Here is a 20,713-nt window from a genome sequence, read left to right on the forward strand (position 1 = left end):
AAATCGATCATTTTTCATAGCTTGTATGATGGTCTGTCACTGCTCGGGATCTAATGCGGAAACTGCGATCGGAGGCATCCAGCCGCAGCCGCATAGGGAAGGCAAAATGGAGGGGAAGCTGATATTGGGTATGAATTTACTAAAAACACAATTACATACAACACAAGTCTGACACAATTAGACAGTAATGTGTTTGTTTTAACACTCAGCTTTGTTGTGGGTTGGTACGGTGCATAAAAACAGATTAGATTTGTTATGTGTTCCTCCAAACAGCTCTACAGATCTACTGAAAGGCTTTGAGGTACAAGTAAAAGAGCCAGAGAAAACAGAAATCCTCTTCGCCTCCCTTGACAAGTGGCGAGCACGGCGCACGCTGTGTCCTGTGTGAAAGCCCCATTAACCCCAAAGAATTTAGATTAGTGCAGCTTCTGCAATCTCCAGAGTCACATAAAAAACTGTGTCTAAATGTAGAGCAATTTACTGTCTAAGTTTTCAATCTGTGTAAATTCTGCTTGTAGTAAGTGACAGTAGCTGCCAGTTAAATTGTAGCCAGAGGCCTGAAACTGACTGGCATACAGTTTTTAAACTCACCGCTCTGCAGAAGAAGCCACAGCCCGGGCAGCACTGGTGCTTCACCATGCCGTTGCGGTGGTCCTCGCACAGAACCAGCAGCTGCAGAGAGTTGGAAGGACGCATCATTTCATGTTTCACTACAGCATCCTGGCAGCGAGTCAGCTGTCCATCTACGCTCTCTGTGGCCATGCACTTCCTGTCTGCCAGAATGAGAATTTCTCGACTCTTGGGGGTCTCCATGCGGCAGCTGCAGAGCGGAAGCTCCTGGGCCTCCTCAACCGCCGACCCTGAAGTGTCTGAAAAGAAAGAAAACAGCCTGCTCAATTAAATCACCAATTTGGGTCTTTCCAGGAATGAATGACCAGGGAGGGAATAAAAAAAAAGAACAGGAACCATTTATTCAAAAACAAGGTGTTTAACCATTAACTAATATTTTTGCCAGTCTCTGTTCTGCAGAATTTTCTCTTTTAAAAAACTGCGCTTGTATTTCTTTTAATCTGTGCAGTAATAACAGCTCCTCAGTGACATTAAGTATAACATTTCTGCCTCAGAAACACCTCCCTCCCCCAAACTGGCCATTTGAGGCTGGCTCCAAATGTGAATGAATCCCCACAGACTTCCATATTAAAATGTCCAACTTCACAGCAGAAATAAACATGTTTACAGCCTGGTACAAATACAATTTTGGCCTCTATGGATAGTTTCCTTTTTCATAACAAATCTTGAGTGGGGGATTTTTTTTCATCAACCTGGACACTGAAGTTAGGGGTGCAGATGCTTTGACAGGTGTCCGATCAGCAGGTGGAGCCAACAAAGGCTTTACTTCTGCTAACTGGAGTCACTGAACTAGACTGAGGTCTCAAAATGCCATCCAGAAACCAATGGATCATGTCGCAATGACTAAACCCACTTTTTATATGCTGCTAAACTACACAGCCCTGACCCATGTCTGTAGCTAAAATTAAATGAGATATTGGATATTTGATTTCTACAAAAGCGTTTGAAAGATACATCAGTGGCATTAAAAAAAAAAAGGCTGAACCAACGAGAGAGCTACATCCAGGAGCACTCAGAGGCTCAGTAACTGGCAGATTATCAATTTCACCTTTTATTCAAAGCTCACCTTTGTCGTGTGAAGGCTTGCTGAGGCTGACAGGTGGAACAATCTGTGTGTACTCGTTGTGGTCATGTGGCTGGGCCAGAGCTAGAGCCTGAGGCTGTGACTGAGCAGACGCCTCCAGCTCTGAGAGAAAAGATGATCAAGGGTAAGAAAATACTTAATAGCCTTAAGGAACAATGCTATAATTACATCTTGTTTGAATACTTTCATCTAGTTCAAAGCAGCTGCAGAAATGCATTAAACAGGAACAACAGGTACAACCAGCTTATAGGTTCTTGTGTTTTTGTGTCATTTGGTTTGAACTGTGCCAGATTTCTGTCAAATAAGGCAACTTAACTGTATATGGACTCATCTTGTGTACATACATACTCAAAATCCAAAGGAGCATTTTGAGAATGGATGGATGGAACATTTACAGGAGAACAGAAGTCATCAACTTAAAAAAAATCATCAGTTTTCCATTGAGAATATATCTGATATAGTATTATATTTTTAAGAGACGATGTATTTTTTGGTACAGACAGCTGGAAGTGTCGCCTAGAGTCTAGTGAAACAAGATATATTGATATATTTTCAAGAGATATAAAATTAAACAATACTGTTTTGTCAGTAAAGCCGTTTCCACCTCCCATGATGCTCCCTCTCAAAGTTCTCCTGCAGCAAGAAGAACTTTGAGAACTCTCACATGTTCCTCTCAGAAAATATCACCACTCAGCCTAAAAATATTGTGATACTACATGTGAGTGGGTGGATGTGTATACAGAGGTGACCACAGTGATCACCTTTGGACTTCATTCTCCTTTTTCGTTTCCTGGAGGGCTTGAGCCACGCGCTGTCTGCTTTTGTTTTCTTCTTCACCTTCTTCTCCGTGCTCTGATGCAGGTGAGAGTTCAGCGACAGGATATATTTCAACAACAGACCAAAAAAAACCCCCAAAAAAACAACAACAACAACAAAAAAAATACAGTTTTACATCAATTCTGCTCTGAGTTCAGTCAAAAGAGGTGATATGAAATGATAACCTGATGTAGTTAGAGAAGCAATGGTGAGAAGGTCTTACCAAGTCAGATTCAGTGCTCCCCTCCTCCAACTCTTCCTCTCCAGACTCTTCAGACTCCTGCTCATCTTTCACCTCCACCAGGAGAAGCAAACAGAGTTCATCAGCAGCATTTAACACGCAAGACTTTTATTGCAATGCATCAGATTCACAGTTATTAACTCTAACATTTTCTACTTGGATTTTATGTTTTTATATTATTTTAGGTCTAATGCGTTGATAGAAAAAAAAATACATAAATAAATTCTATCTCCCTCAAAAATCAGATTTATCAGGGCCAAGAATTAGAGCCAAACCGAACACCATCTGGATCCAATCCAGATTCTGGATTTGCACACTATTTAAACTCCATTTAACAGATATTTTTGGCCATATCTCAGATGAAAAAGGACACATCATCCTCATTTGTTGCAGTAAGAAGCATATCAGTATTGTTCATGGACGTGTAACATTTGATCAGGATACGATCCAGATACATGAATATATATGGCAACTTTTGACTCTCTCTCTCTCTCAATCAGATCACTCAATTCTCCTATTATCGCTCACCCAACAAATTGTGCACTCTTTCATTATAAGAGATAAAGCTTTTACAAAATATGAAAATGACCATAAAATGAAAGTTATTTTAGTTCAACTTTTTATACCTTGGAATATTATGGGCTAAAACGTCTGCCAGGGCCGGGGTTTGTTGTGCCTGCCACCACTTCTTGTCCCCCCATTAATGACTTTGCATCTCAAAGAAACAACCCCACATGACTTCAAGAGAAGGAAACAATTTTTGGTATCCAACCTGAGTGATGGATTCAGAGGTTTCCTGGGCAGCAGCACCTTCAGGTTCTTCTGCTGGCTGCTGCTGTTCCTCCTCCTCAGAGTCCACATCTTCTGACTCTTCATCCTCAGATGCATTTCCCACCTTTTCCCCATTTATGCTGGCCACCTCTTTAGCCTGCAAGACAACAAAGGAAAAACAGCAGATCTCAGGTTCAGACTACACAATATACCAACCGTCCACTGATTTATCTTGAGCAGTGTGCTTCTGGGATGCCTCACGGTATCCTGGCAGAAATATTTTTATTCTTCCATAAGGGTATATGCATATAAAAATACCTGAAAAAGGTTCCCCCCCGATCCTCACTTCACAATCAGATCAGATTTTGTACAATAACTTTATTATATGTAATGAAGCCATGCAAAATTGATTTTTTTCAAACATTTAGAGAACAAAAGTTGTTTCCTTCTCTTGAAGTCATGCATTGTTTCTTTATGATAGAAGTGATTAAAAAGAGGATAACTGTGAATCCGCTCCACTGCAGTCAAAGTGATTCGTTAATCGGGGAACAATGTATAGTCTGTCATATCGCTTTTGTTGACCTTCTAATACCTTAATCTGACGCAGTGACCTTCATACAAGATGAAAATATTGCTTAGGTTGAGCCCAGCACAACAGAAGCTTCAAATGTCTGCTCGGATTTAAAAAAATAAAATAAAAACACTTTACACTAATCACACACTTCCTTGTCATAATCTAAATTTTGGCAGGCCTCTCTTATAAAGCTGCTTGCATTTATTTTTGTTAAATCCAATTTTAAGAAACATAGTGCAGGACAAAAAAAAAAATGTGATTATTAATATATGAAAAATTCAGCTGTCTGAGTGAGATGTCTGAACATAAAATACACTGCTCAAAAAAAAAAAAAAATTTAAAGGAACACTTTGAAAACACATCAGATCTCAATGGGGAAAAAATCCTGCTGTTTGTATGGCCCCCACGTGCTCGTATGCATGCCTGACAATGTCGAGCCAAGATCCTAATGAGACAATGGATGGTGTACTGGGGGGTCGCCTCCCAGAGCTGGACCAGGGCATCAATAAGCTCCTGAACTGTCTGAGGTGCAACCTGGCAGTATCAGATGCACTGAAACCTTATTTCCCAGAGGTGTTCTATTGGATTTAGGTCAGGTGAGCATGGGGGCCAGTCAATGGGATAAATTCCTTCATCCTCTAGGCACTGCCTGCATACTCTCGCCACATGAGGCCAGGCATTGCCGTGCACCAGGAGGAACCCAGGACCCACTACACTAGTCGAGGGTCTGACAGTGGGTCCAAGGATTTCATCTCAATACCTGATGGCAGTCAGGGTGCCATTGCCTAGCCTGTAGAGGTCTGTGCGACTCTACATGGACCATCACTGACCCACAACCAAACCAGTCAAGCTGAACAATGTTACGAGCAGCATAACGTTCTACACGGCTTCTCCAGACCCTTTCACATCTGTCACATGTAGACAGATTTGAGACAAAGCAAACCTTCTGGCAATGACACGTATTGATGTGCCATCCTGGAGGAGTTGGACTACCTGTGCAACTTGTGTAGGGTCCAGGTATCACCTCATACTACCAGTATGGACTCTGACCCCAGTCAAATGCAAAACTATTGAAAAACAGTCAGAAAGGATGGAGGGAAAAATGTGAGTGGCCTCCACCTATAAAACCATTCCCATTTTGGAGGCTGTCTGATTGTTGACCGTCTAATGATCCTGTTGATAATTTCATTAACACCAAAGCAGCTGAAACTGATTAACAACCCCCTCTGCTGCTTTACTGACCACATCAATATCCCAGGAGTTTAACTGACTTGATGCTAAACTCATGTCAGTGTAAAAGCCTCTAATTTAAAAAGCATACATATTAAATGAACCTGAGAAACTCATTTTATTATTAGAAATACTACAACAGTACATATAAATATACAAGAGTCCCACTCAGTGACTTGAAAGTTGATATCCAGCAGAACTGAGCCTGATATTTGTGTTCTCAGTTCATACAGTTCTACAGGGTCATGTCAAGAAAAGTTCAGGGTTTGTGTGACAAACAGGTTATTTTTACTTCGCCATGTCTCAGTGGGTACCAAGTGGAACAATCCAATACAGATTTAGCAATTTTTTCAACATTTAAGGGCAAAGACTGCAGAAGTGTTAGACTGAAATAAAGGGCATGTGACTCGAGAGGCTAAATGAATACTTGAGTTACACTTTCTTTTAATTTTACTAGTTTTTAAAAAAGATGAGAAGCACAGACCTCTGGGTTCTTAGCAGTCTGCTGTAATTCCTTAAACATTTCCAGCACAGTTCTCTGCTTTAGCACTTTGGTTTTCTTCTTGGGAACCAGGCTGTACATTCCCATTCGCCTCTTCTTCTTACGGGACGACAACGCTCCTGAGTGAGAACCTACAGCACAAGAGAACACCACATTTACTGCAGAAACCACAGACAGACATTGGGCTCTGCTCAAATTTTAGTGTGTCAGCTTTTGTGTCGCTGGAGTCTGTTTAACCTAGTTGGAGCTTGGCTGGGACAGGAGCTGGAGAAGCCGAAGGAGCTGCAGGAGCCGAAGGAGCCGCAGGTTCTGCAGGAGCTGGAGGTGGCTGTGGTGGATGAAGAGGAGCTGGTGAAGCTGATGAAGCAGTTTGTGCTGAAGATGGCGTATCTGGCGGACTCTGAGGTAGGTGGTTCTGAGTGGGTGACTGCGGTGAGGATTTCTGCAGGTCGGGTGCAACATGAGTCTCCATTTTGGCAGTCTTTGCTTCTCTTAACTCCCTGTTAAGAAGCTGAAGAGTGGCAAAAGCATTTAGGATCACTGTGTTACAAAGGCTGCCTCATGGTTAGACTGTTGCCAGTTCTTGCTTTCTTTCCTTGTTTTTCTAACAAATTTTCATTAAAATGGATTTACTGCTTTTAAAATCCAAGATTTTTGTCCATATGAACATCCTGCTAAAAGACCTAAAGAGGCCATAGCCTGCTCGTTTCTAGCTTGATTTTTTTTTTTTTTTTAATTCTTGGCCTCAATTAGAGAAGCTTAGCGTGATTCATAGTACAAAATAACCCTTATTTATCTTATAATTGGGCCTTGGTGCAACTCCTCAGTTCATTCTGTCTCCTACTAACTTTAAGCCTGTCCTCACAACCAGAGCTGTAGGTCTGTGATGTTCATATAAGGGATATTAGCTCTCATTGACAATAACTAGCCAAGAATAGAAAAACTGCATGAAACCTGAGTTTGTAGATCACTTTGTTTACTTGTACATACAATGACCTCTTTAATATAAGCATCAACCATTATAACAGTATATTTTTGGCAGAATAAGGAAAAGCACATTGCTTTATTGTCTTTTGTATCTTTCTCTGTATAAGCTCCTAGGATAATTAGAACTTTGATTGCACTATTGGAAATAGTTCATTTTGATGCACATGCTGTCAACAATTTTGAGGGATACAGCTATGACATTTCTGCATCTAGAAAAATGTGTGTTTAAAAAAAAACATATTGGACTAAAATATAGCAAGTTGAAATTCTTTTTTTTAATTCAATTTTCATTTGTTTTCTAGTCAAATGTGGCTTTTATGTTCCTTGAACTTTTTTTTATTGTTTGCAAGGAATAAAGAAGTTAAAGTAATTTGTTTTAGTCACATAAATTATATTATTTGATCCAGAAATAACCATTTCATGTATGCAAATTTATGCAAAGGAATTTGTACCATTACACCCCTGCTGTTCACTGAAGCCATTAGAAACAGTCTCAGTGGAACGTGGCTGTCAAGAAGCCATTCTTAAGGAAGAGAAACAGGGAGAAAAGGCTCGTGTCCGTTAAACAAGAATTGGACTGAAAATCAGTGGCAGTCAGTCTGATGGAGTGATGAATCCAAATTTAAAATTTTTGGTTCAAAGCATTGTCAAAATATATATACAGAGGTCATCAGGTGAGAGATACAACTGAGTGTCTACAACAAAACACGGTGGAGACTGTCATGGTTTGGGGCTGCATTTCAGCCAGGAATGGTAATGCTATTTTACCTGTTGATCTCTATTTTGCCAGGATAAGTTACCACCGCCATTTACCTCGGTAAGAAGTGAGCCACCTTCGTAGTGGGGCTGGGCGATATGGACCAAAAATAATCTCTCGATATTTTTTAAAAACTTGACATATCACCCAGCCCTACTTCGTATTACTAAAAAGCGAAAGCAAAAAGTTACATGGATGAGCCAAAATCCTGCTTTGTAGTATAGGACCCAGGTGAGCAACACTACTGCCAAAAAACATTAAATTTCTTCACATTTAAACTATCAGATAAGCGTTTTCATGAAGTACCTTTAATGGTATTTTAATATGAAAATACTGGCTCTAAGACTTGGAGAAGCCAATCATTTTAATGTCTAAGCCAACACATTATGACCAAAATGGTTATTGAAACTTGTAAAGCCTGTGAAGCCAGTGAAGCCTTGAACTCAAAGTTTTGCTATCGCCGTCTTGGCGTTTTGAAACTGAAAGTGAGCGGTGGATCTGACTGTGAAACCAATGGACACCCACACCCAATAGCTAACTTGCACACCATGGATAATCCACTCCCTTCTTATTCCAATAAGTACTGTAATTTACTAGAGGAGTTTCATGTTTTATATGACCTGAAACTACTGACTGAGCCCATAAAGTCACAAGGAAGCTTTTACTGAGGTCACAGAACAAGGAACTGAGGCTGTATACAACTGGTCGCCAGATGCAGGCCATTAAAAAAAGAATGCAGGTTTAACAAACAGTGGAATCAGTGGCCAGTCAACTTACCCGGTTGGTTATGTTGAACTCTGCATTAACTATGTTATTATACATATTCTCCCATAATTTGCTCTTTTTTAAAAATAGGTTTATCCATATTACCATCTGCTTTTCATATTACATTACATAAGCTGTGTACTGGGCAGCTGGTTTGATGACCATCTTCATGTTACTGTGTGTGTGTACACAATAAATTTTGTGCATGTTAAAAAATAAGCTTACTGCAGAGACTTACTCTAAAGGACATAATGGGAGCATTTCAGAATAAAGAATATAAGTACTTCTTTTATTCAGATCAAACTGTTTAAGAAATAAAAGCCTGCTTCCTATTTCAGATGAGTAACACAAAATGGCCTGATCTCTATTTGAGGAAATAACAATGTTTAAGATTTTACACATTAACAAGTTTTGCCTAATTAAAAAAAAAAAAAAAAGAAAAGAAAAAAAAAGGGTCAAGCAAAATTTCCTTGTTTTGTGTATGTTTTATATAGAAAGGTTGCATCGTGCCCTTGAAGGCATCACCATTCAGGGGCCAGGAGCTAAAAGCCGTTTTCGAAATGGCTGATAAATTTCTAAAATAAAAAATAAACAAGTGGAGCTGGGCACAACAAACCTCATCCCCATCTGGCATTTTAGCTGATTTCTCACAAACATGTCACTCTCCAAACATTGAATCACTGAGTTAACACATGGGTCCTATTGTCTATGCCCATAATTTTCCAAGGTTTAAAAAAAATTGAACTTTTTATGGATGTAAATGGATTTAATGGATGTAAATGGAATGTAAATGGAGTTTCTCCGTGTTAAATTTAAGTAGCCTGCAAATCCAGAACCTGGATCGGATCAGTTTCACATTTAAACCAAATTTAAGCATGAAAAGATGCTTTCAATGACTGAAGAAAAAAAAAAAAGCCACCAGTGCTACCCCTTTGCCTCCTGGCAGCAGAATCTTTAGGTGGCACAAATCCCCTAGAAGTACAAGTTCTAGAACACAATTACCAGGTCTCAGTAGATCTTAATGTGGTGTATATAAGCCTTAGTGACTTCCAAACTAAGAACCAGCATTAAGAAATGCTAAAATCATTATATATCACTGAGAATACTGTCACTTTCTGTGATTGGCATTATTATGGTAAGATCTAAGTCATCCAAGAGGTTTAGTAGATGCATCTATGTTTAGTAGAATTTGAACATGCTATGTCAACATTGTTTGAGTTATCGCGTTCACAAGATGTTCAGATATCTTGACCTTTGACCCTGACCTTTAGCTCAAGGTTGCTGAGATTCTAATTTGTCCAAGATTTTTAGTAGATGCATTTATGGTGTGAATTTGTGACATTGTTCAAGTTATCGCATTCACAAGATTTTCAGAAAAACTTAACCTCTTTGACCCAATTTCAATAATTTCTTTACATTTCTAATTAAAGTTTCTGTTTACTATAATAACCTTGGTTAACAAGCTATACTGCCAAAAGTATTTGCTTGTCTGCTTTCATATGCATATGAACTTGAGTGACATCCCATTCTTAATCAACACGGTTTAATATGATGTCAGCCCACCCTTTGCAGCTATAGCAGCTTCAATAACGGCTTCTTCTGGAAAGGGTTTCCACAAGGTTTACGTGTGTGATTATGGTAATTTTTGGGAACCCTCTGCTCTAATTCATCCCAAAGGTGTTCTACCAGGCTGAAGTCAGGACTCTGTGCAGGCCAATCAAGTTCTTCCACACCAAACTCACTCATCCATGTCTTTCTGGAGCTGCTTTGTGCACTGATGCAGTCATGTTGGAACAGGAAGGGGCCATCCCCAAACTTTACACTTGGCACAATGCGGTTAAACAAGTACGTTCTCCTGGCAATCAGTGTGAGTCTTCATTCCAGAGAACACGTCTCCACTGCTATAGAGTCCAGTGACAGCGTGCTTTACACCACTGCATCTGACATTTTGCATTGCACTTGAATTGCTGGAATTCACTGAGCTCCTGAGAGCAACCCATTATTTCACAAATGTTTGTAGAAGTGTTGGTCCTTGATTTTATACACCATGGAATTGATTGGAACACCTGAATTCAATGATTTGGATGGGTGAGTGAAACCTTTGGCAATACAGTGTATTACTACCAAACAGATCCATTACATATGAGGTGGTTTGCAAAAATGCTGCAGATAATGCCTCTTTTGGAGAAATATGGACCACTGTATTTCAATGGTGACATGTTCTTCCATCCATACAGCCCAGTTTTAACAGCAATTATTTCAAAAACAAGTTTCACTAAAGGTTCTCTGTTCCTTACTAAAGGTTCCTCTTGGCAGCTTTGTAAACTGTCCTTAAGAGTTAGGAACTTTTAATGACATTTAGGGTCAAAAATGGTAGCAAGATGAGATCCTTTTTGTGATAAGAGCAACAGGTCTTTAAAAAAAAAAAAGTCGTCATGCTCAAGCACACAATTTTACAATTAATTATTTAGACATGCTTGCATGTTTGAGTTTGAGGAAACCTCTTCCGGTTCATCAGGACAGAGCTCGGACTCACAAAACCTAGATCTACAAAGAAATGGTAATTTGAGATGGAAAACTCAACTCAAAAGGTCAGTGCTAGATGTCATTAATGTAAATAAGAATTTGTTCTTAATGATTTGCTTGGTTAAATAAAGGCAAAAAGAGAAAAAAAAAAAAAAAGGCCATCCAACACCCTTGGGAATTGGATCACACACCTTTGGGAATTGAATCACAGACTGTTGCTCAGACCAAATGTGGTTATGGTTAAATTGCTTCCAATTCCTGAAATTATAGTAGCAGATTAACCCTGTGAGGTCCAACGCTACAGTTAGGGTGCTGGTGACAGCTTGCATGAACTATGACTAACACTGTTTGAGACACCTAAATGGTAAGCTGTGGGCAATTCAGACAAAACTAATGCTTAAGCGCTGAAATGGAAATAAAAAGTCAAAACAGTAAACTAAGTAAATACGGAGGTTACTTTCTGCCAAACATCCCATGCTTTCCTACTTTTGCAGCATCTCCCTCTCTGCAATCTGGGAATCTGTGAGCTCCTGTACTGATGCATAATAGAGATGCTGATATAAAGCATAGTGCAAGCCTCCAGCAGTTTAACAGTATTTAATGACTATTAATCTGCTACTAAATTTGTGCACAGTAAAGATATAGCTACCAGATCTCCCTCTATTAATACTAATAAATAGAAATCACCCCAATATGAGCAGCATCACTATACGAGTTGCAGCAGGGATAAACCTGTTGTGTGTTATAAGGGTAGTTCTGAATTATAGACTTTTTCCAATCCAGCCTTCACCTGTTTTTACTCAGGAAGGTGCAGATAAAAACAAATCTAAAGCAGACATAATAATCCTGGTCATGGTTCACCTTTTGTGCCGGGCTGACAGCAGGTCTGGACATGGTCTTGCGAGCTCGGTGTACGGTGACTGGTGCTGGAGCCAGGGAAGGAGACAAACTGCTGCCATTTTTAGTGTCTGGTGTCCCCTGCCCCGGCTTAGTCCCTGTACTGGGGGCAGTTCTTAGTGCACCTGCACTCTGTGTACACCCTGACGCCGAGGCAGGGAGGGGTTTGGCTGTGTGTCCCCCAGTCGGTGAGCCCGAAGGCAACCAGTTAGTCCTGTGAGGGGAAACTCCCAAACCTGGCGTCGCTGCAGCACTGTCTTCCTGCTGCGGCTGCTGCTGCTGCTTAGTGAGAATGAATCCATTGCTTCCAGTAACAGACCCGTGCGGTGGCTCCATGTCAGACGTGCCATTTTCATTTACCAACAGTACAGTCTTGTTGTTTCCTGCTGTCAGGTCCTTGTGCCTTGTGTCATCGCACTCAGTGCCGTTCAGCATTACCTCTGCTACAGGGGAAGAGGCCAGTCTGGCTGCTACCTCTTTGTCTCCGTCTATGCATCCAAACAAGACACAAAAAGCAAATAATGTAAAAACCCATCATTTAAACAAATAAAATGGCTTCATGTGTATTTAAACTAATACCTGACTTCTCCTCTCCATTGCTTCCTGGATTGAGTCCCTCCTTCTTTGTGGATCCACCTTTATCCACGCAGCTCTTGGCTAGACCAGCGGGCTGATGAAAAGGAGCACACATGTGAGGGAAACCTAATTGAATAAAGCTTTCTTAAATAAACTCTGATGTGGATAACATTATCAAGTGATTGATTAGTTTGTAATATGTCTAACAATAGGACCCCAGGTGGCCCCAAAGCCCAGTGCACTATCTGCAAAGAGGTGGTTGTGTCTAGTCAGCATAGAGACATTTATTTTTGGATGAAATCTTTCAGCAAAAATATCAAACTTTATATTCAGGTTTTCAAAACCACATTTCTGATCCAGGCCTAAGCAGGTGTCTCTCTGAATAAAGGTATTATCATTTTATGTGCCGAATGATATGTAAAATACCATTTCTTTGTGCTTTTCAGTAATGTATCAGTGTCAGAAAAACTACAGAGCCAGCCAAGAGAATGGGGGCCACCCTCATACATTTTCACTGTCTCTGGCTTTTCTCTCTATGTGCTGCAATCAACCAGTGGAAGAGCAGATACCTGCCACAGCTTAAAAAGAAACCCCAACCACCCATCGACTGTCTTCACACCTCACAGAGGTAACACCAGGAAATATAAAGTCTCTTCCTCCAGAGCAGACCTTCATTTTCAGGCTCACTGTGGAAAAATGAGCCCAAAGGAAACAGGAGGCCTTGAGAGAAAAATCATTGTTACTTCACACTTGTGCTTTCTGTTAGTGTCTCCTTTGTTGCAAATCCGCTCTCAGCTCAAAAATAAAAATTCAGTCGACCTAAGTCAGTTTGACCTTGAAGAATGGCAAAGCCATTTTCGAAAATAAAGGTTTACACTATCTGTAACCTCATAAGGCTCATTTAGGGGGCATATTTAGGGACAGACACATGCTGATCGGCAGTCAAGGGTCATATCTAATGAGAAGTAAAATGCAGGTACTGAATCTGATTTGCCTGGAAAGCAGAGGACTCATTTTCTTCTCACACTAAGCCAATCAAAAGTAGTCGGAGTGGTCTATCATGCATCCTCTCTCCCCGTTCGTTTCCTGACGCTTCCCAACTGTCCACCGTCCAGATGAAAGGCAAAGATAATCCAAAAAAATTAGACTTTGCATAAAATATCAGCTACCCGTTATGAAGGAAAGCAGAGGACTCATTTTCTTCTCACACTAAGCCAATCAAAAGACCTGAGAGAGAATGAGGCCACTATAAGCTTCACTTAAACTGATTCAGCCAGTTACTGCAAAGCCTCCTCTTCAATGGCTCTGACAGTCAGACTGTGTGAGTCCTCATCTGCCTACAACCGAGACCCCAACTAAATGAACCATCAGGAAACACTTCCCAGCTCCTTCTCCAAACATGTGCTCCTGAGTCAAACATGAACCTAATGAATCAGCAACAAGTCCAGGCTAGGGACTGGTCTGTGAGGGGGTTTCCCCAAAGAACATCTACTCTGGGACAATCCTCTTTGGTGTATGATCTGCATGGAGGAATCTAGTGAGCACATGTGAGCGTGAAAAGAAGAAGAATCTTTAGTTCCCCCTTTTTTTCCCCCCCATGGATTGAGGAAAGCCAGTTACACAAAAACACACAAGCCTCAGCCCTCCCCCTAGTGGTGAAAAGTGGAACATACACAGTGGAGACAGACAGGAGAAGGGGGAGGAGGGAGGCAGAGAAGGCTGTCTGCAGATCGCCGCCATTTCGCAACCAGATTGTTTACTGACACAGCGCGGCCATTGCAGCAGTTTTCCACTAGATGGGGACTGAAGGGGTCTGGAAGCTCATGGATGGGAATATGGAGACTGCTGAAAGAAGCTCCAAAGCTGAAGCCAAGGCTGTGAGAGCTGATCAGAACCAAAGCTTCAACTGTGACTGCACAAACAAGGTCCCAATGGTTGGACTTATTTGTGAAATTACATTAGAATTATTAGAAATAAGCTCATAACAATATAATGGGTCAGCCTTTCCCTGTCCTTACAACTTAATGTGAACCTCTAATGTGACAAGGCAGGTGCTGTTGTGACCTATCTTAGATCTGCTGAAAGAGACCTGAAAACAAGTCAGAGAGAGCTACCAAACACAAACACGTTACACAGGCAGCTATTAGGCTGCCAGGGCTGGCACTAAGTACCAACAGCCAGATGAGATTAAAACAATAAGAACCCATTTGTAAAGCCTCATCTCTGATGTGATGTGCTTAAATAAAGGACTTTCCCCTTTTACATGCTTATTTAAAGGCCCGAAGAAGTAACACTATCCAGTATCTTACAAAGGAAATATCCTATCTTACCGTAATATTTAACTTGAGATCTTTACAGTCACAGCCTTCTAGTCTGGAGCCAGTGTGCTAAATAAATGTGGCAAAAAAGATCTTTTTCTGGTGGTTTAGAGATTGAAGCTGCAGACTGTAACAGCAAAAACCCCAGTTTGAATACTCTGAGTGGCCTATCGTGCATCCTCTCTCCCCATTCATTTCCAGTCGCTCCCCAACGGTCCACTGTGCAGATAAAAGGCAAAGATAATCCAAAAAAATTAGACTTTGCATAAATATCAGTTAACCTTTATGAATATGTCAATAGTTACCCGCTGTGGACTCACGTGGCAAATGAACCAGTGACCCTTAGCCAGAATCCAGGCAGCTGGTAAACATGGAAGCTCACATCACACCTCAAAGTACATCCCCTGAATTAATAAACAGCATCTGCAGCCTTATGTTCAAGTATATACCTGCACACTGCCAATGTGAGGCCCACAGGAATCTCATTACCAGATGCTGAGATAGCAAAGAAGGGGAGGGATTAAAGAAAAAATGTATAACCAAAAAGATGACTGGACCTGACTTTCCAAAAAAAAAAAAAAAAAAAAAATCAGGCTAAATTTCAAGCTCTTCAGGAAGTCACGCTCATCTTCCCATATTGAGACTGACATTTGTCATACTGTGATTGCTCTAATTCAAAAGGAGCTGTCTCCAGTCACAGGATCTATCATGCCATAATCAAATCTCTCTGCTACCACACAGACACAAAAAAAAGGAAATCCCTTCTCCCAGAGATCTGGTCTCCGATTTCAGGAATCCAGAGCAATCATTTACTGACAGATGAACAGCTTGAGGAGCGCATCTTAAAAAAATAAACAAACAACTGAGAGAAACCATCTCAAAGAGAAGACAGCAAGAGCTCAAACCAACTGGTAGTAACTTGGTCTAAAAGGAACTGGGAAGCAAGACTATGCATCTCCTCAGACCATTAAAAGCCAACTAAGGGTGAAGAATACAAAGCTAACATGTCGTTTCTCTTGTGTGCCTCCAGGAAGCATCATACCTGCTTTCTTCTCATGGCCTCCATTGAGAAGAAGAAGGCGGCAGAGAGGGAGTGAGTGAGGGAGAGAGTGTGTGTTTGAGAGAGAGAGAGTGAGAGGGAAGGGGGGGAGGACAGAGAGGAGAGGGAGAGAGCGAGAATCTGTCGAACAGATTGTTCCTCCTTTCCTTTTCTTTCCCCGCATGCACATTCACCTCGCCGGTCATGTGACCTGGTGGCTCCCTCTGTCGGTCCTCTTCTTCAGAGGGTCTCCACAGAGCATGCTCAGTTAGTTCAAACTGTAACACCACTCCATTTTTTTTTTTTTTAAACTGGAAGATCCCCACTGCCAATGAAGACCCAAATCACCATGCAAATGCTGCATACCCAACAACAACAAGAGGAAAAAGCCTGCATAACCTATATTTACAAATGATCTCACAAGTCACACATATTTATGCCAAGTGCACTTATTCTATTTATACATGTTTTGCATTTCTTTTTTTATTGTTCAAGGTGAAGAATATTCTAGTTTAGGCTCAAAAAAAAATCCTTGACGGTCAGTATGCAGGCACAACCATGGAGCAGCAATGAAAAGAAGGAAGGAGGAGGTATAAGAAACTAAACAGGCCCAAAACCAAACTGTTTTCCTTCACAAACAGCAGGCCACTTTTTGAACCTCTCAACAGGAGAGTCTTTTGTCTCCACTCAGCCTGAGGCCAACGAACGCCACTAAACACAGCCCTGCCAGGCCCATGAAACAGATATTAAGTTATAGACTGAGATTCCATTGAAAGGAAAAGGCTGAAAACACTTAGAAAGGCAAGCACAAAAGGACCAGAAGATATCAACCTATGGGTTGTGTTGCACTGAGAACCAATGAATTTAGCATAACATGTCAATACAAAGGTTTTCTAATGTGATTTGTCACGTTTGAACCACATTATTTTTTTTTTTTTAATGTGATAATCAGATCAAATGATTTGAATTGTCCATCATCTAACTGTCAAAATCTGAATGACATTAGGAGGCAAAACGCTGACATTTTAACGTCTGGTATTTCTGCCCAATTTGAAAGCTCACAATATTAACTAGAAAACAAAAACAGATCAGTTCATCAGGGAACCTCACGGACAGATAGGAATGCAGATGTAGATACGCTGCAGCTTCTACTGTTTCACAGCTAAACAATAATGAGCTAATCCTGACATGTGAGCTATGCAACATGCCCAAGACAATAACAATGAAAGTAGGCTTGGGAGGCATACAGTCATAGCTTCCTGACATTTTACTGGGGTGTATTACATGACAATATTTAAGTTTTACAAAGAAAAAGAAAACTCCTCATAATAAATTATGCTTTGCTAGTTAATATTAATTTAGATCCTGATTTCTAATTTATGAAAACCATATAATCTTTCTGTGTTAACTTTCTCTACAAAGCTCTCATTGTTCCCGTGTTATGAGTCAAGCGTGCTCATTTCCATTACGTCAGTGCATTTATGGTCTCCTAAAAAGCTCAAAGTGAGTCGCTGATGATATTAAAAATTAACAAATAAATACTGTTTCACTAGGAGTTATTCCGCAATTCTTCAAATATCATAATAGAAATGAATGAATAAATAAAATAAAAAGACAAACATTAACAAGAGTAGCCTATAGAGAACTTATAGAGCTCTTCTTGTAAAAGCAAACATGTTTGGTACAACAGTGCATTCGGATCATGAGTCTGATTGCAAAAACTGCCAGACATAACAGGCTTTAAAAAAAAAAAAAAATCATGCCCCACCCAAAACCTGCTTTCAAATGACATAAGCTTGATGACCCATTTATGCTCGCCACACTGGCTTCACATGCTGAGGTGATGTCGCACGGCCACATCCATTTATACTCGACGATTTGACACTTTTGTCCATTTGCGATCTTCTCCATCACTGCTGCAGAAATCTTCCTCCATGAATCCCTGTGTGCCCACATGTCATATAAATGCCTGTAGAGACCGACCTGCTCACAGTCCTGCCTCAAGCTAGTCCATTTTGAAAACAACTGCTGCGGCAACGGCAAATGCACAAGGTTACAAAAAAATTGAGGAGTGCACGACCAGCCGGGAGATGTGACATCACTTTTGTTGTCTGATGCCATTTTCAAGAGTAAGCATAAATGGGCCCTACGGTCTCAGTCACACAGGCTTAGAAACAAGTTGGTGGCCCAGTCACTAGGGATCAGTTGGTAAGTGATTGCTGGAGTTTGGTGTCACTAAGTGAAACTGGTTGCAAAGAGGGTGCTGCATCAAAACCCTCCTTGTGATTGTGTTGGTTGCTGGCAGATTGCTGCACAACTCAACAACAATATTCCAAGTATTTCAACAGCTCAACAACACATGACATTTTTCCCCCTAGTGACCTGTGGTTGCCAAGGGGTCACTCATGCTATGTTTCCACCGCCGAGGTGCCGGTGCTCGTGCTGGTGTCGGTTTCAATGAACCGGTGAACCGCTTAAGAATGAGCCTGCGTTTCCACCACGCTTTGTGAACTGATCCTTTACGTGTGAGTGTGGGCAGGTGGACACGGAAGCCAAAGTGCACAAACGTGGGAGAACACGCTCCCCTTTCTGGTGCTGCGAACACATTTTATGGTCCAAACCAAACTACTGCAGCATCTGTGTGCAGCACAGAGGTAAACACAGACAGCGATTAGAGCAGATGACAAGTACGCACTTCGGTCCTTTTATCTGCGATATGAACTGATACAAAGTAGTAAGTTTGGCCTTAGGGCCCAACCTAATTCACAGCTGTGAAAATCGCTTCACTTTTCTAATGTAATTACACACCGTGCACTGAAATAGCGTGAGAAAACTTTACGTTGTGTGGCACAGTCACGCCCTTCTGCTGCTTTCGTCACGTGTTCTTGGTTCGAGACCAGCTAGCTTGCAGGGCCCGAGTTGAACCCGTTTTTCAGCTGAGCACCGAGTGCGTTCGCGGTGGGAAAAAAAGCTGAACAGTTCAAATACTGGCACTGGCACCCCATTGGTGGAAATAGGGCCTCAGGGGTCTCCAGGTCTGTGTGACTTAAGGCTTTAGCAACTGATTTCACAGTGATTGCCAGCAACGTCCAACCACCACTCACCAGCTGGCCAGGGAATATACATTATTCCCCAGTTACTTGTGGTTGTCCATGCACGTTTTCCCCCATTTTCTTAAGTCTTTTTGATAGCTTTGCATGCATCTCCCGTTTATATCCTAACATCCAATCAACTACAGAACAATAAGACGCAACATGCCCAAGACAATGACAACATTAGGCTTGGAAGGTACCCATTTTTTCATAGCTTGTAGAGAGGGGCATTTCAAGCAAAACCTACATTTGTTAGTCATTGGGACCAAACAACCACACCTGCAAACAGCTTTGCCTCATGGGTACACGTAGGCTAGCAAAATAAGCACACTACCCCATTCCATCCAACCATCCATTTATTTTTTTCCGCTTATCTGAGACCGGGTTGCGGGGGCAGACCTCTCTCTCCCCAGCCTCCTCCATCTCATCCAGGGGGGATCCCAAGACATTCCCTGGCCAGCTGAGAGATATAATCTTTCCAGCATGTCCTGGGTCTGCCCCGGGGCCTCCTCCTGGTAGGACATGCCCGGAACACCTCACCCAAGAGGTGCCCAGGAGGCATCCTAGTCAGATGCCCAAACCACCACAGCTGGCTCCTTTCGATGTGGAGGGGCAGCAGGTCTACTCTGAGCCCCTCCTGGACGACTGCACTCTTTACCTATCTCTAAGGGAGAGGCTAGCCAAAGCTCGTGTCCATGGTGACTGTAGGGATGTAGCTTGACTGGTAAATTAACAGCTTTGCTTTCACACTCCGCTCTCACCTTACCACAATGGACCGCTGCAACGTCCCAATCACTGCAGATGGAGACCCAATCTGTCTGTCAATCTCCCGCTCCCTTCACCCATCACTCATGAACAAGACTCTGAGATACTTCCATCTGGGGCAGCAATTTGTCCCTGAGTCGGCGTGGGCACTCCACCCTTTTCCGGCTGAAGAACATGGCCTCAGACTTAAAGGTGCTAATTCTCATGCCAGCCGCTTCACACTCGGCTGTGAACCGTTCTGCTGCAAGCTGGAGGCCACCACCTGATGCCAACATCATCCGCAAAGAGCAGAGACGAGATTCTGAGGCCACCAAGGTGAAAGCTTTCCGCCACTTGGCTACCCCTAGAAATTGTTCATAAAAATTATGAACAGGTGATAAAGGGCTGTGAGGGCTAAAACATTCTAAAGACTACAAAACAAAAAGCCCAAGACATCAATCTTAAAAATCTTCAAATCTCAATCTGATCAAGCATTGGTAGAACAAACCCAATCCATGGAGACCCAACCAGAAGCCCAAAGGAAACCACAGGATCTGCTGGTGATAAAACATAGCTGGACACCCTCAGAGCTCCAACATCCATTCCCTGAAGGGTCTAAGGCAGTACAAAGAGGCCCTACACAATATCATGGAGGGGATTTAATTTTGGCTTCCTAATAGCCCTGCATTAAATAGCCATCCAGGATAAATTTATTATCATCTTAAAGCACAAAATCTTTCAAAACCCAACCAAAAAGAGTCTGCTAGGCCTAAGTTATAGGTTTATGTTCTCAGATTGTTACGCCATAGAAAAATGTGACACTAACTACCCAGCAAAAAAATTGTGCTGCTCTCCAATGGCTGATAAAAGCTAACTTCTCCATCTTGGTCTCCAGCCTTGGGGAGCTCACCATAGTGGTTCCAGTTCTCCACACACTGTAGGTTTTGTCTAAAGTGGCCCTCTAGCTCACAAGTGATCTCCAGAGCAGAATGGACTACCTGCTAGCTGCAGTGTAAATTAGCCATTATACATATAGTGTTTCATGTCCTCATTAAGGCAATTTCATCTCAACAATATATGTCAACCCCGGGAACCCAAAGCACTGCTCGATATTTGTCCAAAACTGTTCTCCAGCTGTATTTTGTCTGAATGAGACGCAGATGC

At 41.7% G+C, this 20,713-nt stretch overlaps 1 protein-coding gene across 1 annotated transcript in view; it reads right to left on the reverse strand.

The window, feature by feature from the left end:
• The window catches only part of LOC115789172 (histone-lysine N-methyltransferase EHMT1-like), a 35,730-nt gene extending 19,811 nt beyond the window's left edge, over positions 1–15,919 (reverse strand). Inside the window, 11 exon segments of the mRNA XM_030742439.1 lie at positions 592–869; positions 1,697–1,816; positions 2,476–2,566; positions 2,754–2,825; positions 3,544–3,699; positions 5,831–5,979; positions 6,086–6,359; positions 11,745–12,268; positions 12,360–12,450; positions 15,717–15,791; positions 15,794–15,919. Of these exon segments, the coding sequence (XP_030598299.1) occupies positions 592–869; positions 1,697–1,816; positions 2,476–2,566; positions 2,754–2,825; positions 3,544–3,699; positions 5,831–5,979; positions 6,086–6,359; positions 11,745–12,268; positions 12,360–12,450; positions 15,717–15,791; positions 15,794–15,919 (1,956 nt within the window).
• Between the last annotated feature and the right edge of the window lie 4,794 nt (positions 15,920–20,713).

This window comes from Archocentrus centrarchus, chromosome 12 (assembly GCF_007364275.1).
Source record: "Archocentrus centrarchus isolate MPI-CPG fArcCen1 chromosome 12, fArcCen1, whole genome shotgun sequence".
In the NCBI taxonomy this organism is placed as follows: Eukaryota; Metazoa; Chordata; class Actinopteri; order Cichliformes; family Cichlidae; genus Archocentrus; species Archocentrus centrarchus.